Genomic DNA, 24,509 nt, shown 5'->3' with positions numbered 1-24,509 from the left:
CCGCAGTCTGGGAAGTAAACGCACAGAAAGCTTAGTGTGTCACTGGTTCACACCCTACACATTCACAAGCCTTCAGTTTTAATTGTTACCAATGCTTCAAAAGTGGCATTCCCTTGCTAAAACTCTTCTGAAGAGAAAGACGATGTGATCTAAAACAGATTTAGTAGTTCTGCTTTAAAACACCTATTGGTACTACCTTAAATGCTTCGTATGCTCTGTTGTAGAACTCTACTGTACACGCAGGCTCAAAACTACTTATACCCCACAGGAATTTCACTCTTATGCTGCGTCTGGATTTCCATGTAATGCAATGGAAGTTTTGAATGATTATTGTTATAAATATTAATGATATTTTCTTTTAGATGTATGGCACTGCTGTATTGCCTACTGAGACATTCCCCTGGAAATAGTGCGGACTTCACATACTATGTGTTCCGGGGATTTAGCATTCTGTAATTCCACTTTATGAAACGCCGTAGGTTCAAGGTATTCTAGAAATAAGCTTGTTCTTGAACTCTCATACCGAGCGGCTGAAGCACAGAGACTGCGTCGGAACCACATTCAGTCGTTCGCATACTTGTTGAATTCATAGGGTGGTACTACTTTAGCTCCACTGCAGCAGCTTCTGCACAGTACAGTCTGGCTCTCTTTCACTGAATACATAACATGGCAGAGACTCTTGATACACTCAAGTTACAAACACATGGATTTAGCTTTTTCCGTTCCCTTATTAAATGTTGATCTCATCAAGGTCAGAACAACTGCAACGGCTACACAGCCATGTATGGACTTTACTCTCTTTATGGACGACCTGAGTGCTCTGCTGGTGTTTTAAGTATCTTTGATTCTGCTTATGTCTGATTCAGGGAGCTACTGAAAGATGATCCATTCTTCTATGTACCAGAGGTGATAGAGGAGCTCAGCAGCAGTCATGTGCTGACGACAGAACTTGTTCCTGGATTCCCTCTGGACCAGGCCGAGGGCCTCTCACAGGACCTGAAGAATGAGGTACGGCTGACAAAGGGGACAGATTTAATGGGTGTTTTCAGCTGAGGACGAAGATGTCACTTAATGTGCAGAGAGGATGTGGGGTGTGAGTGTTTGAGGGACGCACTCAGGACTCGTCGCTTTCAAATTTGACTAATGGTTAGATGGCGGAGCGGAGTATGAAGAATGGTTTTATTTCTAACCACAAGCAAGAAAAAAACCGAATGTAAGCGGAGAAACGATTTGCCAGTGAGCTGACGATAAAAGCTACACGCTTGTGTCTTTGTTTCCGTCCCAGATTTGCAAGAACATCTTGTTTTTGTGCCTCAGAGAGCTTTTTCAGTTCAGGTACATGCAGACCGATCCCAACTGGTCCAACTTCTTCTATGATCCACAGACGCACCGGGTGAGTCCCAAACATTACTGTTAAACAAGTTGCTTCAACTCCCATTAACGTTTAACGCTGTGGCTCTGAGAGTGAGAATCAAGGGAAACAAGTGATCGTTGCATTATGACTCTGCAGGTGGCGCTGCTGGACTTTGGAGCCACAAGAGGATTTGAAAAAAGTTTTACCGACGTCTACATAGAGGTAAGGCCATGAATGTGACCTGTTATGATGTATGAGGCTGAAGTTTATATCTGGTTATAAAGCAATGCTCGACTAACACTGAGCATCATTACTTCTGGGTTTTGTTTTCATCTTTTATGTAGATTAAGTTAACATAAATCTTGGTAACACGCATCCATACTGCATTTGTTTTGATAAGAAGACATTTTGCAACCTTAAGAAGAGCCAAACCTCACATTTATACTGTGGCTGTAATCGTTGCAGTTGTGGAAAGCTTACTTATATGAGCTCTACATCAGATTCAAACCTGTTGAGGTACCCCAGCTCGTCGTGGCAAAGCAAATGCTGGATAAGGAGCTAAAAGGCACATCATTGGTGGAGGAAATGAGCCTGAAGCGATGGCCGTAATGTGTGTTTGCGATTGTAGATAATCCGTTCAGCTGCTGAGGGCGACAGAGAGGGAGTTCTGAAGAAATCTATTGAGATGAAGTTCTTGACGGGGTATGAGTCGAAGGTAATTATCTCTGTGTGTGTCTCAGCTCGCTCTGCATCGAGTTCAGTAAATAGAAACGTATTTTTGGTACGCAGCTGTTGTTTGCTGTGGCTTCGTTTTGTTAGTTTAAATGGTCCAAAGTACATTGTATTGTTACTAACATATATATAACACACATATATATATAAAACTATAAATAAATAGCGTGAGGCTGTGGGGCCATGCTGTGCCTAAGCAGTGCATTTTTACTCCTTGCATCCAGGCTATGGTGAACGCACATATAGACGCAGTGATGATCCTCGGCGAGGCCTTCTCCTCCTATGAGACCTTCGACTTCGGCTCCCAGTCCACCACCGAGAGGATCCACAACCTCATCCCTGTGATGCTCAAACACCGACTCACTCCTCCTCCAGAGGAGACTTACTCACTCCACCGCAAAATGGGCGGCTCGTTCCTCATCTGCTCCCGGTTGAATGCGAAGCTGCAGTGTAAGGATATGTTCCAGATAGCATATGATAATTACTGGGAAGGCCGCAGACCATCCTCTAACTCAGCCTAAGCCGATCAGCATCAGGCTATTTGATGGATTTGTCCTGGGGCCAACAGCAAGAGTGCCCACTGACGGTGAGGGCTGGAGGTGAGAAGAGACAGACCTGCAGAGCGGAGGCCATTTTACCCACCCTTGAGTGGTGATCAAACACTGGTGTGTCTTTCCTATTTTGGGCAACTGACTATCAGGTCACGAAAAAAGCATTATACATACTCACAGGAACCATGTTTTATTTTTCTTCTGAAAGAGGGAGCAGCAGCATTTAGGCTGAATGTGTGTGTATGTATGTGTGTATGTATGTATGGCCCAGAAAGAAAAGCATGACTGTAAACAAGGTTGGAATTTTATCTCTCCTCCGGTAATTTCAACATGTTCCTAGGATTTTTTTTTGCATTTTGTGTTGCTGTGTTTTGTTGAACTTTTCATTTGTCCAGTTAGGCATTTCCCATAGACCTCGTTAGTGGTAAGCGTACAACATTGATTGTATTGAGAAAGAGACCTGAGCTCGAACCGTAATCCAGCAGCCACAAAGACGATCCGAGTGGGTCGTTTATGGGCAGGACGAGTGTCAGCATTGGCCAGGACCAACGTGTCTGTGTCACAAATAAGTCCAATTTCTGTTAAAGGCACTTGGCAAAATTTGTCTGCCTGCGTTTGGACAAGAAAGCTGAGAAGAATAAATAGTTTGGCGACAGATTCAGTGTTGAAGTGCCACAAGAAGATCTCAGACCATTTATGTGTAGTGCATACATGTAGAATCTTCCATATCAGTGTAGCTATTCAGACTTCAGCACGGACTAATGCTGATTATCATATTTCCGTTGCTCTTTATTATGTTAAGTCTCTTTGGTGATCTTTTTAATACCACAGAATCAAACTGTGGATCTTTTTAATGACATCCAGGATCTGTAGGATTTTTCAGAACCCTTGGTTTAGGCATGATAACAGGTACATTCATTAGCTTTTTGTCCTGTCAAGGTTCTCAAAAATCTGTCTTTGAATAGTGTCTGCATCGACCATATCTGTCATTGAATGCCAGTTGTTTTTTTTCCAACTTGATACAAGTTTGCTTCTTTCAGCATCAAAGTTACTTGGAAACCGTCTGATTTAGGAGTCGAACCTCACAAAATCACAAGGCTCCTTTTCAGATAATGTGTGGAATTTAAAAAAAAAAAGACGTCACATCAGCCAAGAGCCTGCGCTTTGTCATGAATGTTAACCGAACTACAATGATGGAAGAAGCCCATCCTGATAACGCACAAGATCAGCTCGCCGGCTCGCCTCGCTCCCACCAGTCGGCGATCTCTCCGCACCTCCTCGGGTACAAAACCCTCCCGTCGTCACCTGGCAGGTGTGTGACTGTGAAAGTTCTCGTTGTTCTGCTGTGTGATTACAGTTATAATGGGGTGTGGTGTGAAAATAGGGGGAGAAAAGGAATAAAACGAAGAAAAAAAAAGATACCGTGCCTGTCGTTTTCAGCAAGACGGTTTTAAGCTAGAAATGTTGACTTTCTATGTCATATAATGTCTCTGGTTCCAATTTTATAATGAAAATGCATTCTTAACTGAACAATGAAATAAAAATAACTATGAATAGAGCATATCTACTCTTAAGCAAGTGGCTCAGTGTGGTTTTATGTAGTTTTTCTCAGAATTTCACCAAAAGCATTCCCGGTTTGTTGTTGCGTTGATGAGGGAACCCAAATTGCTTTTTGCTGGTCTGTTGTTGAAGACAGTGTCATTTGTGTTTAAGAATGGAAATACATGGACGGAATCTGTCTTCCTTATTTAGCATTGTCTTGGCCAGCAGTGGAGGAATTGGCAAAGAGCCTGGAAAACGAGCAAACACACACATACACATAGGCATCTATTTACAGACTGTGAACACAGATTTTAAAGTATCTGATTAAATAAATCATGTGAGTGCATGTACATAAAACACATGATAAACTCTGTTTAAATAATCTTACATGATTTATTTTAGTAAAGCAGAACAGTTGTCTGTCAGTGTTGTAACTGATTGTTGTAGTTCCTCCTAGAGTCCAGCAGGTGGCTGTATTCTCCCACCGATTTAAACGCTCCAGCGAGTGCTGAAATATAGATTAGATCCCAATAAAATCACAAAACATAAGCAGCCCAAAGGCAGACAGATAATTATTTGGAACACAGCTGGCTGCGTGTACTTTAGGATGCTTAAAATGGCATTTCAGCTTTATTAATCAACATACTGTCGGCAGAGGTGGGAGCCATTACAGGGAAAGATGATTACACAAAGCAGCAATGATCAAATTAGGTGCACGCAAACTCATATGATGATAATCCCGTGTGTGTCTCTGAGCCACCAGAGACCAGTGATTTCACACAAAAACTCATCTGAAAATACTCGAGGCTTCGCTTTATTTTGGAGCCTTGTTGAACTGCATTTGTTCTGTCTCTGCAGAGGCTTAAAGTTTGCCATTTTAATCAACTCCAGTGATTCCTCCTTGATACACGCTCAAATTTTCCAGCTAAAAACCAGGGTGCCAGAGTGTAAAGAATGCTCTGTCGAAATTTGGGGCGTATAGCTGCAGGTGCACAACCAGAAAAAAACAACGTTTTTATTCTTTTAGAAACAAAACTACATCAAAATCAGACTATGAAGTTGTAAAAGATATATAAATTGGTAAAACCTCATCTCACCTTGAGGAAATAGCCTTTAAAGATGTGGATTATGAATTTCCCCGCACCTCTAAAGCATCCGCTATTTGAACGTTTCAATATAGAATATATATTTGAAATATTCCTGTGCAACTTCCCCAGATGTCATCCCATATGATAATTTAGACATTATTTACTGTAGCTTTTCCCCAAAAAGACCCACACTTTGATTTTATATTCATATATTTATTTATTTTTATCTATTTGGTATGAGTTGGAGCTGATGGGTATAAAACCTAAGCATGTTTTTTTTTTTTTTTTTAACAGGATGTAGTTTTTTTGTGCTTTATTTTCCCAACTCAGATCAATTCATTGTCATGCACATGCACTGATATGCAAAAATATTTGATAGACTAAATGCTGTCAAATCCATAACTTAGTTTTATTTCTTCTACTCAAAACAAGATGAAACGATGAAGAGGGAGGGGGAGGTTACCCAAGTCTCAAAAGTTTATCTCACACTGGCTCCAGAGGGAGTTGAAACTGTTTTCTGTTTTGTGTTTCTGCACAATGTCTCAATGATACGAGTGTTTTGACAGTGCAACTTTCTGAGCCGAGAGTTAAGATTCTGTGAAACAGTCCCACTGGTTGTGTATACTTGAGGGAGAGCATGGTGGGAGTGTCGGGACAATGTTGTGTACAGATCTGTCCGGTCAGAAAGAGCAAGGAGTAACAAATCCTTATTTGGCTCGAGAAGACAGTCAGCAAGTCTCAGCACAATCCCTCCAAGAAAACACAGCTCACAACTCAAACCTCACCAGCCTCCCTCAGTGGGATTTGGCACCATTATTATACTCACCAGCATCACAGTGCAGATGGTTAATGAGACTATTCTTAATATTGCCATGGAAACAGATATTGCATACTCGTAATATGGAAGAATGAAGAAGTGCCCTTCTGAGACTGTAAGTGACATAAAGTGGGTGGCGCTGGATGCCAGCGTGACTTGGAAAACTGTTATCCATCATGTTTGATCTTTTATTACTCACTTAACACATATTTTACTGTGAGGTGCTTTTGAGTTTCTCATCAAAAATATAGATATTAACATTGTTAATATCAACATTAATCACTGCTTACAGCCACATTAGTGGCAATTAAAAATTGTATTGTTATTTTCACAGCAGTGGAACCAGGAACATTTCATAGGGTTGGCCAAACTGCGAGCATTACTCCCGGCATAGCTGTAGGGTATACAGTTTTTTGATCAAATGAATTTAGTTTTCATTAATCTGGTGGCAAATGAACCTGTCAGTGTCATGTGAACTGCTGCAGTCATATTAAGGCACAGCAGAGGTGGCTTAATGTGACATATGATCAGCTTTTCAGAGGAATCAGACAAGTTGCAGAATTAAATGAGTAACGACACCAATCGAACTTTCCTCTTCTACTGTTTTACCCACAATAATTAGCTGCAGATGAGTGTTATTGTTTCTTTTTTTTTTTTTTACTCAGGCATCTGAGCAAAATCAATTAAGTCTTTGAAGTAACTGCTCCCACACGCTGGCATTTGACACAATGCTCCGTGTTTGTTGGCTTGATTTCTTATGGCAAAACGAAAACCACAGATGTGGTGGTGCACAAACAGCGATGACAGTGTCCTAAACTTCAGTAAATGTCGCGTTTTTCTCGAGTTGATAACAAATACACCGTTATGGTGGCTCAATTTAACCCCCGACAATCATAACACTGACTGTTTAATGAGCTCAAACATGTGGAAATATCGTTTCAATCCCAGTCGCCATGCTTCACACAACCACTGTATGTTTGACGTGCTAATATGAATTGTTACGGTGATACGACATGTTGGAAAAGTGACATTATGTGCCGTCACCGTGGCTCTTTCCGTCACGTTCATGGGAATGTCTGAATGAAGAATGCAGGATATGAACGACTAAATGACATTGCTGTACCGAACTGATAAAGCAAACAATGTCCTGTATTTCATTCCATTAAGAGTTTCACATGATGGAAGAGGGGGGAGGGGTGAAGACTGCTGGAGACTTTGGATCGAGCCACATGAAGAATCAGCAGGAAATTTCCCAGTCTCTTGAAACGTTTCAACCCATTTTTCTGCATACATAATTAGCATAGGTAAATACATTCTGGTCAATCGCTTAAAATAAGTTAGTCAGGTTAACAATGGTTCATTTGGGGGGGGCAGAGTGACAGTACTAACAGCTGTCACTTCATGATCAGCAGCACATTCGGTAGCAAACAGGTACATGTTTATTCATGATGTCAGATGTTAAGTCACACCTCATTTATTTGCATTAAATGTGAATGTACTGTATGTATGAGCAAAAATGCCACTTGTAATGTCACTGCATGCAAAACAGTGACAGCAGATTCTCTGAGTAACCAGCCTGCTTCTGCCTCTCGTGGCTCAGAGCATGGATCTGTAGATGAACAGGGCATTAAATCTGAAACCCTTCTGGTTTAAAGTGGGAATAATGGGGAAGTGCACTAGTACCTCATTGGAGTACATTTAAGAACAACATGATTGCCCTTGATAATAAGGACGAGTGCTGGTTCCCATTAAACCCAGTACTGCCAACCAAAAAGAGTAAAATTTTGCTCTCGCTATATAACTCAAATTCAACTCTGCAAGTCATCACATAAAAAAGCTACAGTAGAACTACTGAATAAGAAGTTAGATTTGTGTGGGTGTGTGTGTGTGGGTGGGTGTGAGTGCATATGTCTGTTATTTTGTTTATTTGACACCAAAGATACGTATGCAAAAAGAAATTCTACTGCTCACTCTACGATGAAAGAACTAGCGCAGTATCATCATCAGAAATACACATTACAACTGCTCAATATTCTCTGTAATACACATTATAAGAAAGTGTCCGAATAATAGTTGTTCTACGGAGCCCCTGAAGTGCGATTGGTGACATATTAAATCATTATCATATTGTCTTTTGATAAAAGAGAAGCTTCCAGGGATTCAGGGGCTCGGTACCTTGGTGACAGGAATGGATAAAGAATCTTTAACAAAGCTTTACTTCAGCATGGGGATGAAGTGTCACGATACGTTGACAAACACCTGTGTTATAAGGAATTATTGCTCGTAAAAGACGGCTAAGAAGGATTAATGTCCCCTGTTGCTGCTTTATCTGAAAACAAGACACGGAGCCCCAGAATTCCAAATGAGTGACTTTTTTTTCAACAAAAGTTTAAAAAAATGTCCCCAGTGGCATTTCAGGGGCTCCATATATCAGATCTGGATGTATAAACTTAACTTAAACCTAGACGAAGTAAAGACGAACAAATGGGAGACCATTAATCAATTGTAAGGCATTGGAAGTTGTCACCATTACAGGTATTATCATCATCACTGCCATCATCTTTATTCTCACACACAAACATGGCACCGCATATGCACAACTCATCCAGAATACAGTAGTATTATTGAAAAGGCATTTGGCTAAGATAATGAAGATATCTAAAAGCTACAAAAATTCATACAAAAGTCAAAATGAAACATCAGCGGTACAAAATTAAACAAAGCCGGGGGTCAAATTACAGGATGAATCATTCACATAAATTCAGTAGCGGCACAACCAATCTTACCATGAATATTTCCCATTTTCTGTCTCACACTCAAATAAAAATCAATTTCAGCATTTCTGTATTCATAAGCAGCATCATACTGTTACAGAGAAGGATCCAAAATTAACTGTTTATAGTGGAAATATTTAGTAGCTATAATGTTTTTTGTCATAGCCATAAAAATGACACCATACATCATCTGAATAAAAGCATCTATCTCCATATCTCCATGACTATATAACACGAAACGTTGCCTCTAAATCTACATCGTTGCACTTCAACACATATTCTTGCTATGACTGCAACAGCAGACATTGTGGAGTGAAAAACAGCAATCGGTGGACACTGGGGGGGGGGGTTACACCAATAACAACCAGTACATATAAGAATCATTTGCCTTATAATTTCTCCAGGGCTGATTTATTCACCCATCAAACCCAACATTTACTGCAATTTGATCCTTCTGTTGAAGCTCATTTTTTGGCCCTTTCATAAGAAAAGTACTTAGCGGCTGCAAATACAGGTGCAGTGTTTTTGATTTTGTTCACTAATTTCCCATTTAACCCAAGTCTGGTATTCATTTTCAACAAGGAGGTTATGCTGTTGGTTCAGTTTGGCAGGATCATTCAAAACGTGAATGATTTCCATGAAAAATGTTTCCACCGGGAGTGAAAACAGCCCAGCTTAGGAGTAATTCAATTTAGATTTATTTGCTCAGCCACTCTCACTTGTTTTGGGCTCTTCGACCTCTGAACCCGGTGGATATTTTTCATGGAAATGGGCCAGCGATGCGCTGCTTGAGAACACTGATTGGGTATCATGGGAAAGCCCTTATATGGACCAACTATTCCAAGGCAACTCTCATGCAGAGGACTGAGAACTGTTTAGGTATTTCTCATGTTTTTGCTTTATAGCCTTTTACATACTTGAGCTGGGGCCATAGCACATATTCTCCACGCTCCATCTCTAATATTGCACACGATCCATCATAAAATTCACACACAACCAAGCTCACATGAATATATAGAAACTGTGAACACTCACATTTGGCTCTATACATGACACAGAACACTTGTTTTATTTAATGTAATGGAACACTGGGCTGCTAATCAGAATTGCTGACTTTAGTCACAAACCTGAATAACTCAACTGTGACAAATTTTTTGTCTTAATGTGACAGACGGGGTCATGACCAGAGTGCCGAACTGATATATTGAGAGCTGTTAATTAGATTCCAAGCTTGAATTCAATGTGTAAAATCCCTTTGGCACTGGGTTACACATTTAAGAGGTATGAAAATGAATCAAGAACTGAGTAATGTGACATGCTAAGAAAAGCAACTGTTCCTAGTTAAACGTTACTTTTCATGGCAAAAAGTGGGAGTACCCTGCACACAGAAAGAACCATTTCAGGGCAGCAGGATGGTGGCAGTGTTACTAACTGGAGTGAAAAGGTCACAAAGACAAACTAGAGGCTGATACTGTAGTCCACGAAACAACATAAAGACCAGGTGACAGCAAACCTTTCCATGTAAAACCGATCACATCTAACAGAAACTTGCACACTGATACCCTGCTTTGAACTGAAACTGAAAACCTACTCTGCTGCAATGCGATGTGAGCATTTTCTGAAGTAATATTCTATTTCTTCAAACGTGCGAAACAAAAGGTCCAACATTTACAAACTGACAGCCTAATTCAATCAGGAACTAATGCAAACACGTTGCAAACGAATCCTCTCACGTTGGAAACACGTTTTTGCAGTTTTTCGTGGTGTTTGGCAAACAAAATATGAAACAAAAAGAGTTTAAAAAAAATCACTGTTACGATACTCAACAAAATAAAAATACACAGTTTTCTTAAACTGTACAGTTTAAGTCCCCCCCCCCTCTCTTTTATTTCCTTTAAAGTGTAAACACAAATGCGGTCTGGTGTTGACCAACCAGCAGCCAGCAATCAAAGATTTTTTTTTTTACTTCATAGCAGTCACTCGGTTCATGTCATTCTTCTTCATCATGCCTTTGCCTCTCTCTCTGTTGTCAGCTTCGGATCATTACGAAGATAAAGGTTGCTGTTTGGCTTCAGGGCAGTTGAGCAGGTCAAGCTATTCATGCGATACATCAACAACTTCTCTCAGACATCTTGAGGAACACCCTGGTCTCTACATCCTGGCGAAAGAGAGATCACAGGGGGAAAATAAGTCAATATCTTTATCAGGTTGTGGAGTTAATTGTTCCAGGTACTCAGTGCAGAGTTATTAAGAGCTATTGCTACAGCAAGTATTGACTAGTAAATTTAGTCATTACCGTAGCTTCCCTAAAGTGGCAAGCACTACTAGCTTGGCTTATGTTATGGGTTCACATATATTAGAAATCTCCCACTGAGGAGCCAAAATTTCTAAAGATTGGTCTAAAAATGAAATAGTTCAACCCAGCTGGGACAGTCTCAACTGTGACGAGACTACAGTCAGAGACCACAGGTGGATGGTGGGTGAAACAGTGAAATGCTGTCAGTGGCAGCAGGCAGCAGGCAGCAGCTTAGCTTTTGGCGAGCAGTGGGTTCAGACGTGCAGCACAGAAATAAGCACTGCGATGACAGCTTAAAGGCACAGCGCCATTAGTACAGTGACAAAGGTAAAAGGAAGTGCTGTCGAGCAAGGTGTATGTCATGGTGGGAGACTTGAGTTGGGCTCCACGACTGAATGAAACTTTCTTTCATTGAGGCTATTAGGCCTCGCTGGAAACTTCACAATGTCCTCTTTATTTTAATCAGCTGTGACATTTGAATTGTTGCTTGAAAGTTTAAAGAGTATGTCCCATTGTTTCTCAAATGGCTGCAGTTTCTGACAAATATCTTGCAACTGGACCATCATCTGCATATAAAAGATGGACATAACCAACAAGTCACCGATTAGTTAACGAGGCTATCGTTTTGTAGCCTTAAGTGTTGCACTTTGGTCGGTTTTCGGAAACTGAACAATTACTCACTTATCACAAGGTTGTCCTGATTGATGTAAAATTTGACTCTAACTAAACCATAACTAACAGAATGAACATCATACGATACTAAAGACAATTTGTGGCTGTGAACTCACTTACCTCAGTTTGCATGAGACGTAACGCATTAGTCCCCAATCTAAAGGACCAATTCTATCTTATACTTTGTGGTTTCTTATACATAAGACAATGAAAATTACTTCTGCTCTGATTTGGAAACGCTCAAATCGTCGTATTTTCCTTCTGCCACTTGTAGGGGCATTACTTTAAAGGACGTTAAAAAGAGGCATATTAATGGCTTAAAAACAAGTGGCTTATATGACCCTTTCAGGTGGAGGACTTGTTGTTTCAGACCCAAAGGTTTTGTCCATCTTTTATGTATAGTCTTTAGTCAGGACCCAGTGGTGTCATATTTCCTCTCACATGGCCGGCTGGTGTTCTCATTGTTGCAGAGACTGGAGGCAAATCGTGTTACAGGAGGCAGAAATGTGGGTTCTAACATGTGGCTAACGCTATTTCAAAGTATTTCAAACCAAATGATGAGGTTTTCTTTGCCTACCCCTGACCAAAATGACTGTTCAACCTGATTTATGTGGACTCAGTAAGGTGCATCCCTGCAGAATGAGTTTTCATATTGCCATTCCCAGGTTCGAGAATGACATTTGTTGCATGAACTCATAATTATTGGGTTGTCTTTATGAGAATACCAAACATAGCTGTTATTTCTGTATGACCCCGAAAGATAAGTGAAAAGTTTTTTGTGTGTTTTGAAGCCTGGGAAATAATGTGTTTGGGGTTACTAAATACAAGTAACTGAAAATTAGTTCTGAAATCAATGACGGACTACTGAAGTGAAGGAAAAAATAAATACCTACCATCAGAAACTTTCATGAAGGAGGGCAGGGAGTGAGAAAAGAGAGAAGAGATAAGACATGGTTAGCTTTGATTTGCTTAATTTAGTTTCCTGCGCACAGTGAACTGCATTAATGTACCACAAAACAGGTGGATGGTCGATAAAATATGATCTGACCGCAGTTTTTGACATAGACCAAATTAACACAACTGCAGTCACACAATCCTGGTGTGCTGGATCAATGAAAAAAGAGGCAGGCAGGAATGGGGAAAGTTGATTCAAGTACAGAGGGAGACTGGGTGAGCAGACATGGAGTGGGAGGAATAACATGAGAGGTAGAAGGAGGGGAAACAAGGATATGGTGAGATGAGATAGGAACAATCATTAGATAGAGAGAGGCAGATGGAGGATGATCAGTAGGTGGGACATAATACCTCATCATTAGATAGATGAAGAAAGAGAAAACGGAGAGAGATGTGTTTGTGGAGACGGTCATGGAAGGTTGCATGAAAAGAAAATGAAAGGAGGGCAAAGACTGACAAATATCCCACGTTTCCAGTGTGATTCATTTTAAGACACAAAGGATGAAAGAGGGAGCAGCTGCAAAAGAGCATAAACTCCCAAGACATGCTTCCGAGACATGTGTTTTGGTAATGAGTGGTTGGATAAGAATTGCTCTTCTAACCAAACTGCATGCATGAAATCACTTTGAGAAGCAGTGCGGACGAGAAAAAAACTGAGTATATTCAACAGACTGCTGCAGCGAACAGGAGCGTAGATTTTAACACTAACAGTTGAAGAGGACACGAGGCTAGGGGCCTGACAAACAGTGGGGAGCAGTGAACAAAAGCACAACAGGGGTGTGGAGGCTGCCAATCCCACAGAGACGATTACTTTACTGTACACGCGGCAAGCACACACAGTCTTGGAGGCATGTGGTTGCACACAGGCAGCAGCTACCTCACTTATGCACACTCATGCGTACTCCCAAAGGAGACAGGGCTGTGGTGAGTCAAAGGCTGCCATGGCACAAGGGGGGAATGATGACTCTATGTGTGTGTGTGAGAGAGAAAGGGACAGCACTTGTTCATGCATCTTTCCCAGAGGAGAACACATATTTTGACAGAGAAAGAGGTCAAATCATCCAATCTCTCCAACTCAACCTTTACATTTTTCTGTCTTTCTTAAATCCCATGCTTCCGCTAGAATGATATGTAGAACCTCTACTACATATGGGCCATCTGAAGTTATCAAAGGCATCCTTTGCAAGAAAAGGCTTGAAGAGCAGGGCTATCCTTATTGTTCTTTCTTTTATAGATTTCCAAGAATAAGACTAAAACTAACAACAAAATAAATAGTCTCTTATTTCTTTCCGAGCTGCCCCAGCCCTCTGGTTTCTACTGAACATGTGTGGCATTAAGAAGTGTTTCCATTTCATTCAAAAAGATATACGTAGAGAAAAATATATGCATACTTGAAGAGATATTCTGTTTTTCTTTTTGTAGCCGGCTTGTGTGAAGTACTTTGATGCAGTCAGTGTCTTGTCTGTCAAAGTGCTCTGAAGTTTGGAGAATCAAAGAGGAATTTGGACAGCCGAGCAAAGTTGACAGCCTATCAGAAAAGGGACATCTAAAACAATTCAGACGGCTATATTGTGGATATTCTGATGCAAAGCTGAGGCAGTCTAAGCTTTGCATCAGACAGTTGTTTACTTTGTCATTATTTCCTCCACTGAAGAGCACCCGTGTTGACAGAGGATGGCAACAGCTCAGTTGGCCAAGAGATGAGTCAAACTTGTTGAATAGCTTAGTGCTGGCCAAAGTCTTTTGCAAAGATTACCAAGACTTTAAGTGTTTTCACTTTTCCAGGCTTCTCAGTCATTTTAAATTTCCTGTCGATGGCTATTTTTTAAATTAGACCAACAGAATTAGCTGCAGGATATGTCGGGCAGAGAATTGTGAATCCAATGCGGCTGGTGGCCAAAGCAAACAACTGTCTGATGTGACTGATAACAATATGTAGCGTTCACATGAATGACGAAAATTCACTCTTCTGTGGTTCCCCTCTGAGTAGCTCTCAGCTTAGCTCCACCTGTCCGAGTGTGTTGACTGCTGCCTACTGCAGGTAAGACTCTGACTGCTCATAAGTACTTCATACACAACCACTTTGAAAAAAAACTAAACTGGAATATCACTTTGAGATGCATTTGGTGCACTTAATTGAAGTTAATGGACTGCAGTCAGGATAATGAGTCCATGCTGGTCTTTCACTTAAGAAAATAACATATTTTTTGCTATCACGTAAGACAAATCGCATAATGGTCCTAGAAAGGAAAATGTGTTCAGTTATACTGGCCTATTTCTGTTAGTCATAACCTGACATCACACCAGTATCAGTGTCAATGTCTGCTGGCTTTTACATGTGTCATGGTTTTCATGCCGTACAAAGACAAGCACCATAATTCTATTCAAGGAAAAGTGGAGAGATAGAAAAGAGTAAAGATAAATGCAGATAGATCATTACTGACTTGCCAGGATGACCATGTCCATTCCCCAGAAGATGCTCATGATCCATCCCACCATGATAACAGCCGTCAGTATCTGGATGAAGGCTGCTGCCACGTTGAGCCAGAACACACAGCAAACGCCTCTCTGAGAGATCAGCTCACAGCGAGCGCCACACAGCACTGCGAATGCTGAGATGAAAGTACCTGAAGGACATAATTAGCAAAACATCCTGTTACCTTAAACAAAAACGTCACAGTTTATTGAAAAAGGATCATTAACGGCCGCAATGCAACGCTTAATGTGCTCGCATGTCAGTGTACTTCACTCTGTGATGGTTACATCCTAACATGATTAAAGGCTTCTGAAGTAGTTTTCCACTCTGGTTAATCTCCAGTGAAGCAAACACCAAACAATAAAAGTCCAGTAAAAGTCAAATAAACCAGAGGAGATGTGCGTGTCCCTAATGAAAACATTTCACAGAGAAATTACAGTGTTTCAAAGCAGTTTCTTGAGCTAAATGTGCACTTTTTGTCTTTTGTCTTTTGTCTTTTTTGTGTTCCTGATGTGCAGCCTGTGATCTTCACGATTTTCTCCTTCATAATTTACCATGATAGCCTCTCATTAGCTCATGCATCAGCAAATTAACATAGAGCACAAAGTCTGATGGAAAAACATGAACCATTTTTCATGCTGTTTGAAACCAACCTTCAACAGTTCTTTGCAATTATCCTCCTGACAAAAACTTCAACCCTAAATGGTTCCTATAATTTCACAGAACACCCACACACCACTAAGTCCAAGCCAGCAGAGCCCTTGACATTTTGAGATCAACACACACACATATGTACCATCTGAGCATGTTTCAACTTCATTTGCACAAGTCCTACTTAAATTGCTCCCAGTGCACTGAAAACAAACTACTGCGCTGAGCACCTGCAGGCCTGGAGCTAACACTGAATTTATCATAGTAAACATATAGTGTGATGGTGAGTTACGCTGGGAAGATTTCCACTGGGATCCTTGCTGATATTGCATTTGGAATGCTCCAGACCGACAAACTGCCAAAGCTTCTGATTTGGTGCTCACACTTGCTGAAGATCAGTCAATCAAGTGCATTCGATTTGAGCAGTACCTCACGGCTACTTACCTTCTTCGTTTCTATGGAAGCATTAAGTGTGGATTGCTCTGTTCCATTCCTCTCTCTGTCATGGACAGGACAGTGAATGCAGTTCGTTTGATCTACATTGTGTTATTTCACATCATCAACTCAGCATTAATGAGTAAGTTTGTACTACTGCAGCATTGCGTCTCCATGCACAGAAAAGCCACATATATATTGACCCTCTGTGCTCATGTCCTCTGTTACTGAGCTGAGACAGGTTCATCTCTGTGTGCGTGTCTGACTGAATTAAATTCAGTACCACTCCCTATCCTGTTATCTGGAGACCTTCCCAGTCACTGTTTATTGCAGAATAAATGCTCTCCGTGTGTGTGTGCTGTTCATGAGTCACACACTGGAGCACATGTAAGTCTCACTTTGCACAAATTAGATTATTTTATTACTCAATGTTTCCATGACAACATTTGCTTAGCAATAGCATAGATAATGTACATAAAAATGTGACTGATCCTCTTTGTATTTTCATTTAATGGCCGATATATGTGTCTTTTTTGCTGTTTACCAGCTTACTTTGGTATCTCACCATGGTTTCAATAAACATAACATCTGCAATGTAAATCTGTAAGCTTTATGGGTCTATTCTTTTCAGTTCTTACAAGATGATAGCACCATCCAAAATGTGTCATTTTCATGCAGGAGACAAACAGCGCACCTGTTGCTCTTTGAAATGCAGCCTTCAATCACTGCGGCAAGCTGATGGAGTTTGGGACCAGAGGCCATTTTTACTCAATGTACGTTCTTCTCCCCTGAAACTAAGATAGGTCTGAAATCTTACAATATCACTGTTCAATATAGTAATAATATCAAGTTGGAGATTTTCTAAAGGGCCATAGCTATGGTAATTTACAGGTTAACCATTTTATTGTGAGGATCACCTATAATATATATTTACATGCAAAAGGCAAATGGACTGTATTTACTTTATTAAGTTTTTTTTAATCTTGTTGACTACTCAAAGCACCTTAATACTACAAGTCACAGTCAACCCTTCACATACACATTTATACATAATTTCTTCATATCATACACACTCAGGGCTTGTTGGTGGTTCTGCAGCCTTGCTGCTTTACTGCTGCTGTTCCTTTAGCTTCAGCTCTGCTGTGGAAATGACAGAAGTCAAATTGGGCACAGATCTGCTTTGTGGTTGAGTGGAACTTAGTATTAGAATAGAATCATTTCAATAATCCTGTGCAGCTATTTTCTGTGCTTTTTAGTTCTTTATAGTTTCTGCCGCTTTGTCCTCGATGTGATTAAATCAGTTTTTGTCAGTTCCTCCCAGCTTGAGTTGATTTTCAACCAGATGGCGTTACACCGCGACATTTTGGGATCTCTGAGGTTATGATCGCATGCAAAGGATTGAATACTCCAAATCCTTCCCTCCGCATGGGGCGAGATCAACATCTCTGAGCCACAGCCGCCACAGAAGTGTTCTTTAATATTTCAGGAAAGCACTACTGTTTCCAGTCTGCTCTGATGGGTCAGGTGATTGGTCAAGAAGGGCAGAATGCAAGTCAGCTACTCACTCTTTGTTTGAGGTATGTCAAACTGGTGTTAAATGTTCCCTGAGTTTGTACCTCCCTTCCCTAGAAACTATTTGAGGATGAGATAAATGCTGAGAGCTCTGACATTCAAACATAGATGTCTAAGATCTACTCAGTTTGTCCCCTGTGGCCTGACAAACTAGAATGAATATTTACTTAATCCTGAGTGATAAACACAATCCCCAGATTATGAGCAACCCCCCATCTCCCTCCAATCTCAACATTTACAAGTGGAATTGATGTGGAGAGATGAAACAAGCACGTATAGCCGTTTTCCTTTCGAGTTTTTGTCCGACTGTCATTTAAAAGCTTTTCACATAAATGAGCAGCAGTGGCCTAAACTGAGATTCCACCCAGAGCCAACTTGATTTGATCAGACAGAGACATTTTCAGGTTGTGGGGGGCCACGCCCACGAGCAGATGCTCCGGCTGCTGGTGGAGCTGCCCACCACCAGACATGAGCCATGACTGACAGCGAACTAAACGGTTACGCATCACTTCCATCTGAACAGTGGCATGCAAAACAGGATTTCTGCGGTCTGCTTACTTTCTTTTTTCTTTTTTTCTGTGTGACTTCCAACTTCTGTTCACTCTGTCAGGTACCAGTTACATGCGCTGCCTCCTCTTAACAGTTGGATGGAGCAGTTGGTGCCTGGCAACATGCTCAGCAGACACATTCTCTGGGGATGCAGCTGATAGTTATTCTCTTTATTTTCACTTTAAAGTTTGGTCCATAAAAAAAAAAAATCAAAGAGCAGTTATGACTTAATTTTCCACTAAACAAAATAAATCCCAAAATCAAATTGCTTCCCTTGTGTGGAAAACATATGTGTATGTGAGAAGAGGTTATCTTAGTCCAAAGCTACAGGATTCAATACATGATTTTTAAAGCTAGAAAACCGCTGCCTGATGTAGCAGAAACTTGCACATCAAACACAGTGAGCCGAAAGACAAAAAGCTGGATGGTAATTATCTGTGATGAGCATTGTTAGTGTAGGACTGACTTCTACTTAACGTCATCTAGTGTCTGATTGCGTGTACTTCTTTAATTCATTCTGCTTTGCAAATAATGTCAAGGTGGCCAAGCAGTTGAATTCTATTTCTACTGAAAAAAATCATGTATTAGTTAATAAGGAAAAAAAAACCTATTTATCTGTTCATCATGTGCAAATCTCTGCCGTTGAATTAGAACTAAACTTGTGTTCAACCAGTCCCTGCTTTGACAACGGCTTTAATAAATCTTCCAATTCTCCGTGAGAGCAGTCTACTCTTGACAATCCTTCACGTGTGAAAAGCTTTTGGATCCTTTTGTATGTCACATGTGGGACATTGTGAGAGAGTGCTTGTGCGTGTGTGTCTATGTATGTGTGCCTAGATATTAGCCAGACTTATTACTATAATTACACAGAGAACGCCACACAGCACCCACTGGTAGTGTGGGAGGTTAATGATGGAGTGTAAGAGTGTCAAAGACAAAAAGAGAAGCAGACATTAAGGGAGAGAAACACAAGGGAAGGAGGACAAAGAACTAGAAATCAAAGCCTGCTGTGAGGCAGTGTTGTGTAAGTTACTGAAAATGTACAAGTTTTGCATATTACTCAACAGCAAAAGATGCATTAGGTGACATTGAATTTATCCCTGTCACAGCTCCAGCAAACTCAGAGTCCTTCAAAGCACTCTATCCACTTCACCTGCCAACTCCTAACAAAAAAAAATGTTCCGGATTTGTCTTGTCTCTGTTTTTTTTTTTTACCAAGGACAGACAGTGGATATTCTATTTGGATGGGTGGTCCGACTCTGCAGAAAAAAATTAAATGACAAACAATACATAGATACAAGCTTTTGCTCATGCTCTACAGCCTCCAAATCCATGCATTATCTGTATATACCATGTGTGAACATATAAACTGAGACATTCAACTTAGAAAGGGTCCCTATTACTAAAAGCTCCAGTATCACTTCAGTCTCACACATGCTCACACAAACATGTGACTTCTGGTTTGAAAAAAAGTTGCAAATAGTGGTTTGAAAAAGCAGCTAAATCTGGCAACATTAGTGATGCCGGTCTCCTCTTTTACGGTTTTTAAGCTTTCCATTTGTTTTAAACGGTGTGAGAAAACTGAAGTGTGGCAGGAGAGTGTGTAAAGTGTGTCCATTGCGTTTAACTTGAGAGAACGAGTGAAAACAGATATCTTGCACCTTCAAGAGGAAAAAACCCTTTGTGAATTAAAAAGTCCATGTAAAAATCTTCACTGCATCAGATGCAATATTTAAACTGTCACAAAAAGATACACAGAACTATGTGTGGTGTTTGTCAAATGATCTGACTATGACAGCAGAGTTTTTTTTTGGCACATTTAACAAACCATAAATAAAAGGTTTTGAGGTAAACTTTGCTGATCTTTTTTCACGCCGTTTTTGACATATTTGGAAAGAACCAAGCTTGGCAAGCCATTTCACACTGTTTTACAGCCACAAGGTGCCTTTGCCATATCTGACATATACATCAAACTGAATATTTTAAGTTTCAGTGAGCTTGTAAAGGGAGGCTGATTTTCCACGAAACAACACCATCACACCAGGTGCTGTTTCATAAAACATTGTGAGCCGACTTTGCTGATTGGTTGCACCTGCTCATGAACATCTGCAGGAGATGGAGCTCAGCCCTGGCCCGTGTCCAAATTCAATTACACATCCCCAGTTTTTATTTTGGCTGCAGGTTGAATAGGACAAGACTCTGTTTTCAGTCTCAGTCAATTAGAACCAAACGGCTGAGACACACATGTGTGCACATTTCAGTCATTGTTGTCATGGCAACTAGCCGCAGCTATTCAACGAAATGTCAAGGCATTCAGGCAAATCTTCACGTACACACTCACACTCCAAACACGCTCAGACATACTGAGGTGAAGCGTCGCCTTGATGCTTTCCGCCTGAAATTTGTGGCAGCACAGCCCATTCAGACCTCATACAGCGTACAGGTGTGCCAAGACCCGTGTTTAAAGGGCGGGGGCTCAGGTTTCAATGGGTTAAGCCAACATTTCTGCCCCCCAAAAATGGGGGAAACAGTCAAGGTTTTTGCTGACCTTTTTTGTTTTTATTGTTTGTGACATTTTCTGGCCGTCAATAATTCAACAAAGAGGGGTGACAGTAAATGGCTGCTGAGTGTGACTCTAAGAGAAAAAGAGAGATTTGGGATCTGAAAACCATTTTTCGATGGCCTAAAAAAAGATAAGAGGAACAAGATGAAGTGAACAAACACATTATATCTCTCCAAAGTAAACAGACTCTTCAGCTATTTGGGGACTCAGTTCTGAGTGCTATGGAGACACCAGTCTCATTATTCCTTCCCTTGGAAAATGTTTTTATTTGTCTCCATATTTCATCTTCTGTCTTCTTCTCATACGCTGTTTTGTATTTCCCACAGAATGATCTCCAAATTCTGTTGAAACTAAACTTCTTCAAATGCATTTATTCATTGATAGGGTTTAGAGACAGTGGATGCTGTTTAATACATGTGTCTTGTTAGTATCAGTATTACTCCGGCTTTGGGGGCTTTGTTATGAACAAAATGAGGATGAACAAATCCATGAGCCTGGTGTTCCATCCTGACTGCGAACAACATTTATGTGCATGTCATTAGCTACCAGAAGTTATGTAATGTGAGATACAAAAACAGATATCCAACAATGTGGAGGATGAAGTGCTGGGAATTAGAAGGAAAAGAGGAAGCAGCAGGCAGAGACATCCTTACAGTTGATAATGACCTGCATCTGGTTCCTGTCTGCACCAAAATACATGCAGTCAGACAGTCATTTGGATTTATAACAAATCCTCCCATTGATACCATCGTATAGGTCATATCTGGACAAGCTGCAAGAGGGAAATATGACACGAGTGTTTGCCAAATCAACACACTTGTCGTTCTCGAGTCTTTCATTTAAGAAGCAAGAAAGTGTTTGAGACTAACATGTGACAGCTGTTTTTTCCACTTTGGAGTGACTTTCAGCCAATAACGTGATTTTTTAAAGTTCATTACAATCACCAGATTCACCACATTATGTCAAAATGTTGCCCCTCAGGCCGCTGCCACTGAACAAAAAAAAAGCCATGAAACTGAAACCATGAGTTACTGTTGGAATTTTTTTATCTATTTTTTATTTTTTCAAAGTTTCCAAATCAACAAGAGGTCAGCTGGTCAGACACAAGAGCTGTGTTTCTACATACGTTCTACTTGCGTACTGTGAGCTCATTTGATTTAGTTCTTGTCATACCATCCTACACGTGTTCTCAGTGCACAGTCTTGCTTCACATTGTGCTTCACACAAAGTTGTGTCTGCTGGAGGGTTCAGCAGGTTTTTGAATTCTCATGTTGGAACGTAAAAAATAGCCGTAAATTACAAGAAAATGTACTTTAACCCAAACCATGATCTTTTACTAATGCCAAACTAGTATTTATGATTCCTAAACCTTACCAATTAGTTGTTTTATCTAAGTCTAACCAGGGAGTGGTGTTGCCTAACCCTAGCTTTGTTGTAGTGATATTCAGACAACAAGAGGGAATAAATGAAAACAAGGAAGTGAAAAAGCAGTTGTATCTGGTCTTGACTTGAAACACTAGTGTTGCACATAGTAGTGCCACTTCCCTCCCAATGAGGACTTTGTTGCTTTTTCATCTTAACACTTCATAATAAGGGTTTGCCATGTTTAGCAATGTGAGTGGGTGACAACAACCAGCCAATAAATAGTGTATGTACCTACTGGCCGACATATATGAGAGGACTGTGCACTGATAACTCCAAAAGAATGGTATGACAAAACCACAGAAAGAAGAAATCCTCTGATCTCCAGTTAATTGTGCGCCAGGCAGTGTCAAGGTTTGTACCCATGATGATGACGCAAATAACGAGTCTGTTCACTCTGATGACGCTGCTTCCTGAAATACTGACACCTGTGACACGTCTTTTATGCCCAGCATGCTGACATTTCCAGCTGCAGCGCATTAACACCTGGCAGACAGCAGCCGTGTGAATTCACACCTGGACACTTTATTTTAACACGAAGTGTGAAGAGGGTCTCGTGCTGTCTTTCTTAGCCTGTAAACACCTGAATGTGTCATAACTATAATCTTCTCAAGGCTGTGGGTCTTTCAGTTTCACAGTCATTTATTCTCTTTTTTTCTCACGTGCTTTCCATTGCTTTTTGTCTCTGTGGTTCTTGACTTTGCTAATCTGGTTTCTGAATAGGACAGAAATGAAAGCGCACATGCAGGTTGAACACTAGATGACTGAAACTGAAAGGGCACCCTCCCCCGAGGCCAGCACCCAGTTTTTGAGCAATTTCTAAGAAAGTGAGTGGGATTTGTAGAAAATCTAAATAAGCTCTTGCTTTTGTTCCACCACTCCAGCAAGTTTCATGAAGTTCAGGGCAGCAGTTTTTGCAAAATTTTAATGAGAAGAGGGAAATGTGATTTCTGACTTACCAAGTCCAGGTATGAAGGTGTTCAAGAAGAGACAGATGACGGCCAGAGGGAAAGGCATCGTGGGTATCGCAGCCCGAAGAGGTCCCTTCTTCTCCCTGACCTCCACCACCACTCCTCCACCTGCTGTGCTCCCGACCATCGCCTTGGCCCCTAAACTATCCTCTGTTTTTATGCGCCCCTGCTCTGTTCCTCCCTCTTTATGTGCCATCTGTCTTCCTCTCTTTTTACTCTCAGCCACCTGTGTCTTAAAACTAAAATCAACTGTTGAGAAGCAGATTAACTAAGAAGGAACAAGGTTCAGAGGATGGCAAAAAAAAAAGATCAATCAGTGATTGCAAAATGAATTAGTTAAATGTTCAACTTTTCATACCGACAACTGGCATCTTATCACAGCCTTTGTAACGTTCACAACCAAACGAACAACAGCATCGATCAGCGCTCTGAAAGTGTGGTAAAACTGTCCAGAGAGCAGCAATAAATTTCTGATGGAAGAAAAATTCAAGTCAACTTGAAAAAGGCTCCAATTTATCCAGGGAGTATTGTGCTGGCTTAAGCATTTACAGAGGGGAAGCAATGGTGTTGGGAGAGCATTTATCCGGACATTTTTACATGAGAGACGCTGAAATTTGCTTCAAAGACGAAAACGACTTTGAATACTTCAAAACTGTTCCTCACTTAAGTCCCTTTAAGTCCTTGAAAATAACCCCACTGTCAGAGGTCATTGGATTCCATGTGCAACATGCCGTTGAGGGATGATGAATCAGTGATAGTTCCTCCTTGAAATTGTCTCAATGTCAGAAAAATCCTGGAAAGGTTTGTAGTTCTTTTTTTCTTTCTTTCCTTCTTTCTTTCTGTCTTTCTTCTAACCCACTCAGCCCACACACCTCTCCATAGAGAAGGGAAAGTGAACACAACAAGTCCCCTTTTTCTACTACATCTCCCTCTCTCTCCTCTCCCTCTGCTCCTCCCTCTAAATCTTCCATTTAAAGGGACAGCACAATAATCTGATGTTGCTCTTCGGTGAGGTCAGATTCAACAAGGTATCATTCAGAGCATCAAGATGGCAGCAGTCAGTAAAGTTAATGCATCCCAGCAATGATTT

General features: G+C 40.8%; 2 protein-coding genes and 1 long non-coding RNA gene across 7 annotated transcripts in view; 2 read left to right on the top strand and 1 right to left on the bottom strand.

Annotated features, from left to right (window-relative positions):
* Nucleotides 1-24,215, top strand: part of LOC140267025 (uncharacterized) — a 123,402-nt gene extending 99,187 nt beyond the window's left edge. Inside the window, exon 4 of the long non-coding RNA XR_011907186.1 lies at nucleotides 24,206-24,215. This is a non-coding gene — a long non-coding RNA (uncharacterized lncRNA). The remainder of the gene's footprint in view (nucleotides 1-24,205) is intronic.
* coq8aa (coenzyme Q8A, genome duplicate a) overlaps nucleotides 1-24,509 on the top strand; it is a 294,959-nt gene that overhangs the window by 14,621 nt on the left and 255,829 nt on the right. For 4 of the 5 annotated variants that reach the window (XM_072362182.1, XM_072362183.1, XM_072362180.1 and 1 more), the window contains exons 13-17: nucleotides 867-1,008; nucleotides 1,286-1,393; nucleotides 1,511-1,576; nucleotides 1,983-2,069; nucleotides 2,311-4,209. In XM_072362182.1, coding sequence (XP_072218283.1) covers nucleotides 867-1,008; nucleotides 1,286-1,393; nucleotides 1,511-1,576; nucleotides 1,983-2,069; nucleotides 2,311-2,607 — 700 coding nt within the window. In that variant the 3' untranslated portion in view covers nucleotides 2,608-4,209. Of the gene's footprint in view, nucleotides 1-866; nucleotides 1,009-1,285; nucleotides 1,394-1,510; nucleotides 1,577-1,982; nucleotides 2,070-2,310; nucleotides 4,210-24,509 lie in introns of those variants that run through there. The other variant, XR_011907183.1, reaches the window with a different exon arrangement.
* On the bottom strand, nucleotides 8,586-24,291 carry stum (stum, mechanosensory transduction mediator homolog). Its single transcript, XM_072362186.1, has 3 exons — nucleotides 23,408-24,291; nucleotides 15,225-15,407; nucleotides 8,586-11,016 (listed from the first exon to the last, which is right to left on the bottom strand). The coding sequence occupies exons 1-3, from the start codon at nucleotides 23,613-23,615 to the stop codon at nucleotides 10,982-10,984; spliced, it is 426 nt and encodes a 141-aa protein (XP_072218287.1). The 5' UTR covers nucleotides 23,616-24,291; the 3' UTR covers nucleotides 8,586-10,981.

Source organism: Leuresthes tenuis, unplaced genomic scaffold (assembly GCF_036924035.1).
Source record: "Leuresthes tenuis unplaced genomic scaffold, fLeuTen1.0.hap1 SCAF_13, whole genome shotgun sequence".
In the NCBI taxonomy this organism is placed as follows: Eukaryota; Metazoa; Chordata; class Actinopteri; order Atheriniformes; family Atherinopsidae; genus Leuresthes; species Leuresthes tenuis.
Note: the sequence above shows the minus strand (reverse complement) of the source record. Positions and strands in the feature narration are given on the sequence as shown.

Bases quoted from the DNA above. Each gene is read 5' to 3' on its own strand.
- stum (XM_072362186.1), bottom strand. From the start codon at position 23,615: ATGGCACATAAAGAGGGAGGAACAGAGCAGGGGCGCATAAAAACAGAG. The intron at 15,408-23,407 runs GTAAGTCAGAAA...TATGTCCTTCAG, and splicing joins CACCTTCATACCTGGACTTG to GTACTTTCATCTCAGCATTC. The intron at 11,017-15,224 runs GTCAGTAATGAT...CTCTTTCGCCAG, and splicing joins GGACATGGTCATCCTGGCAA to GATGTAGAGACCAGGGTGTT.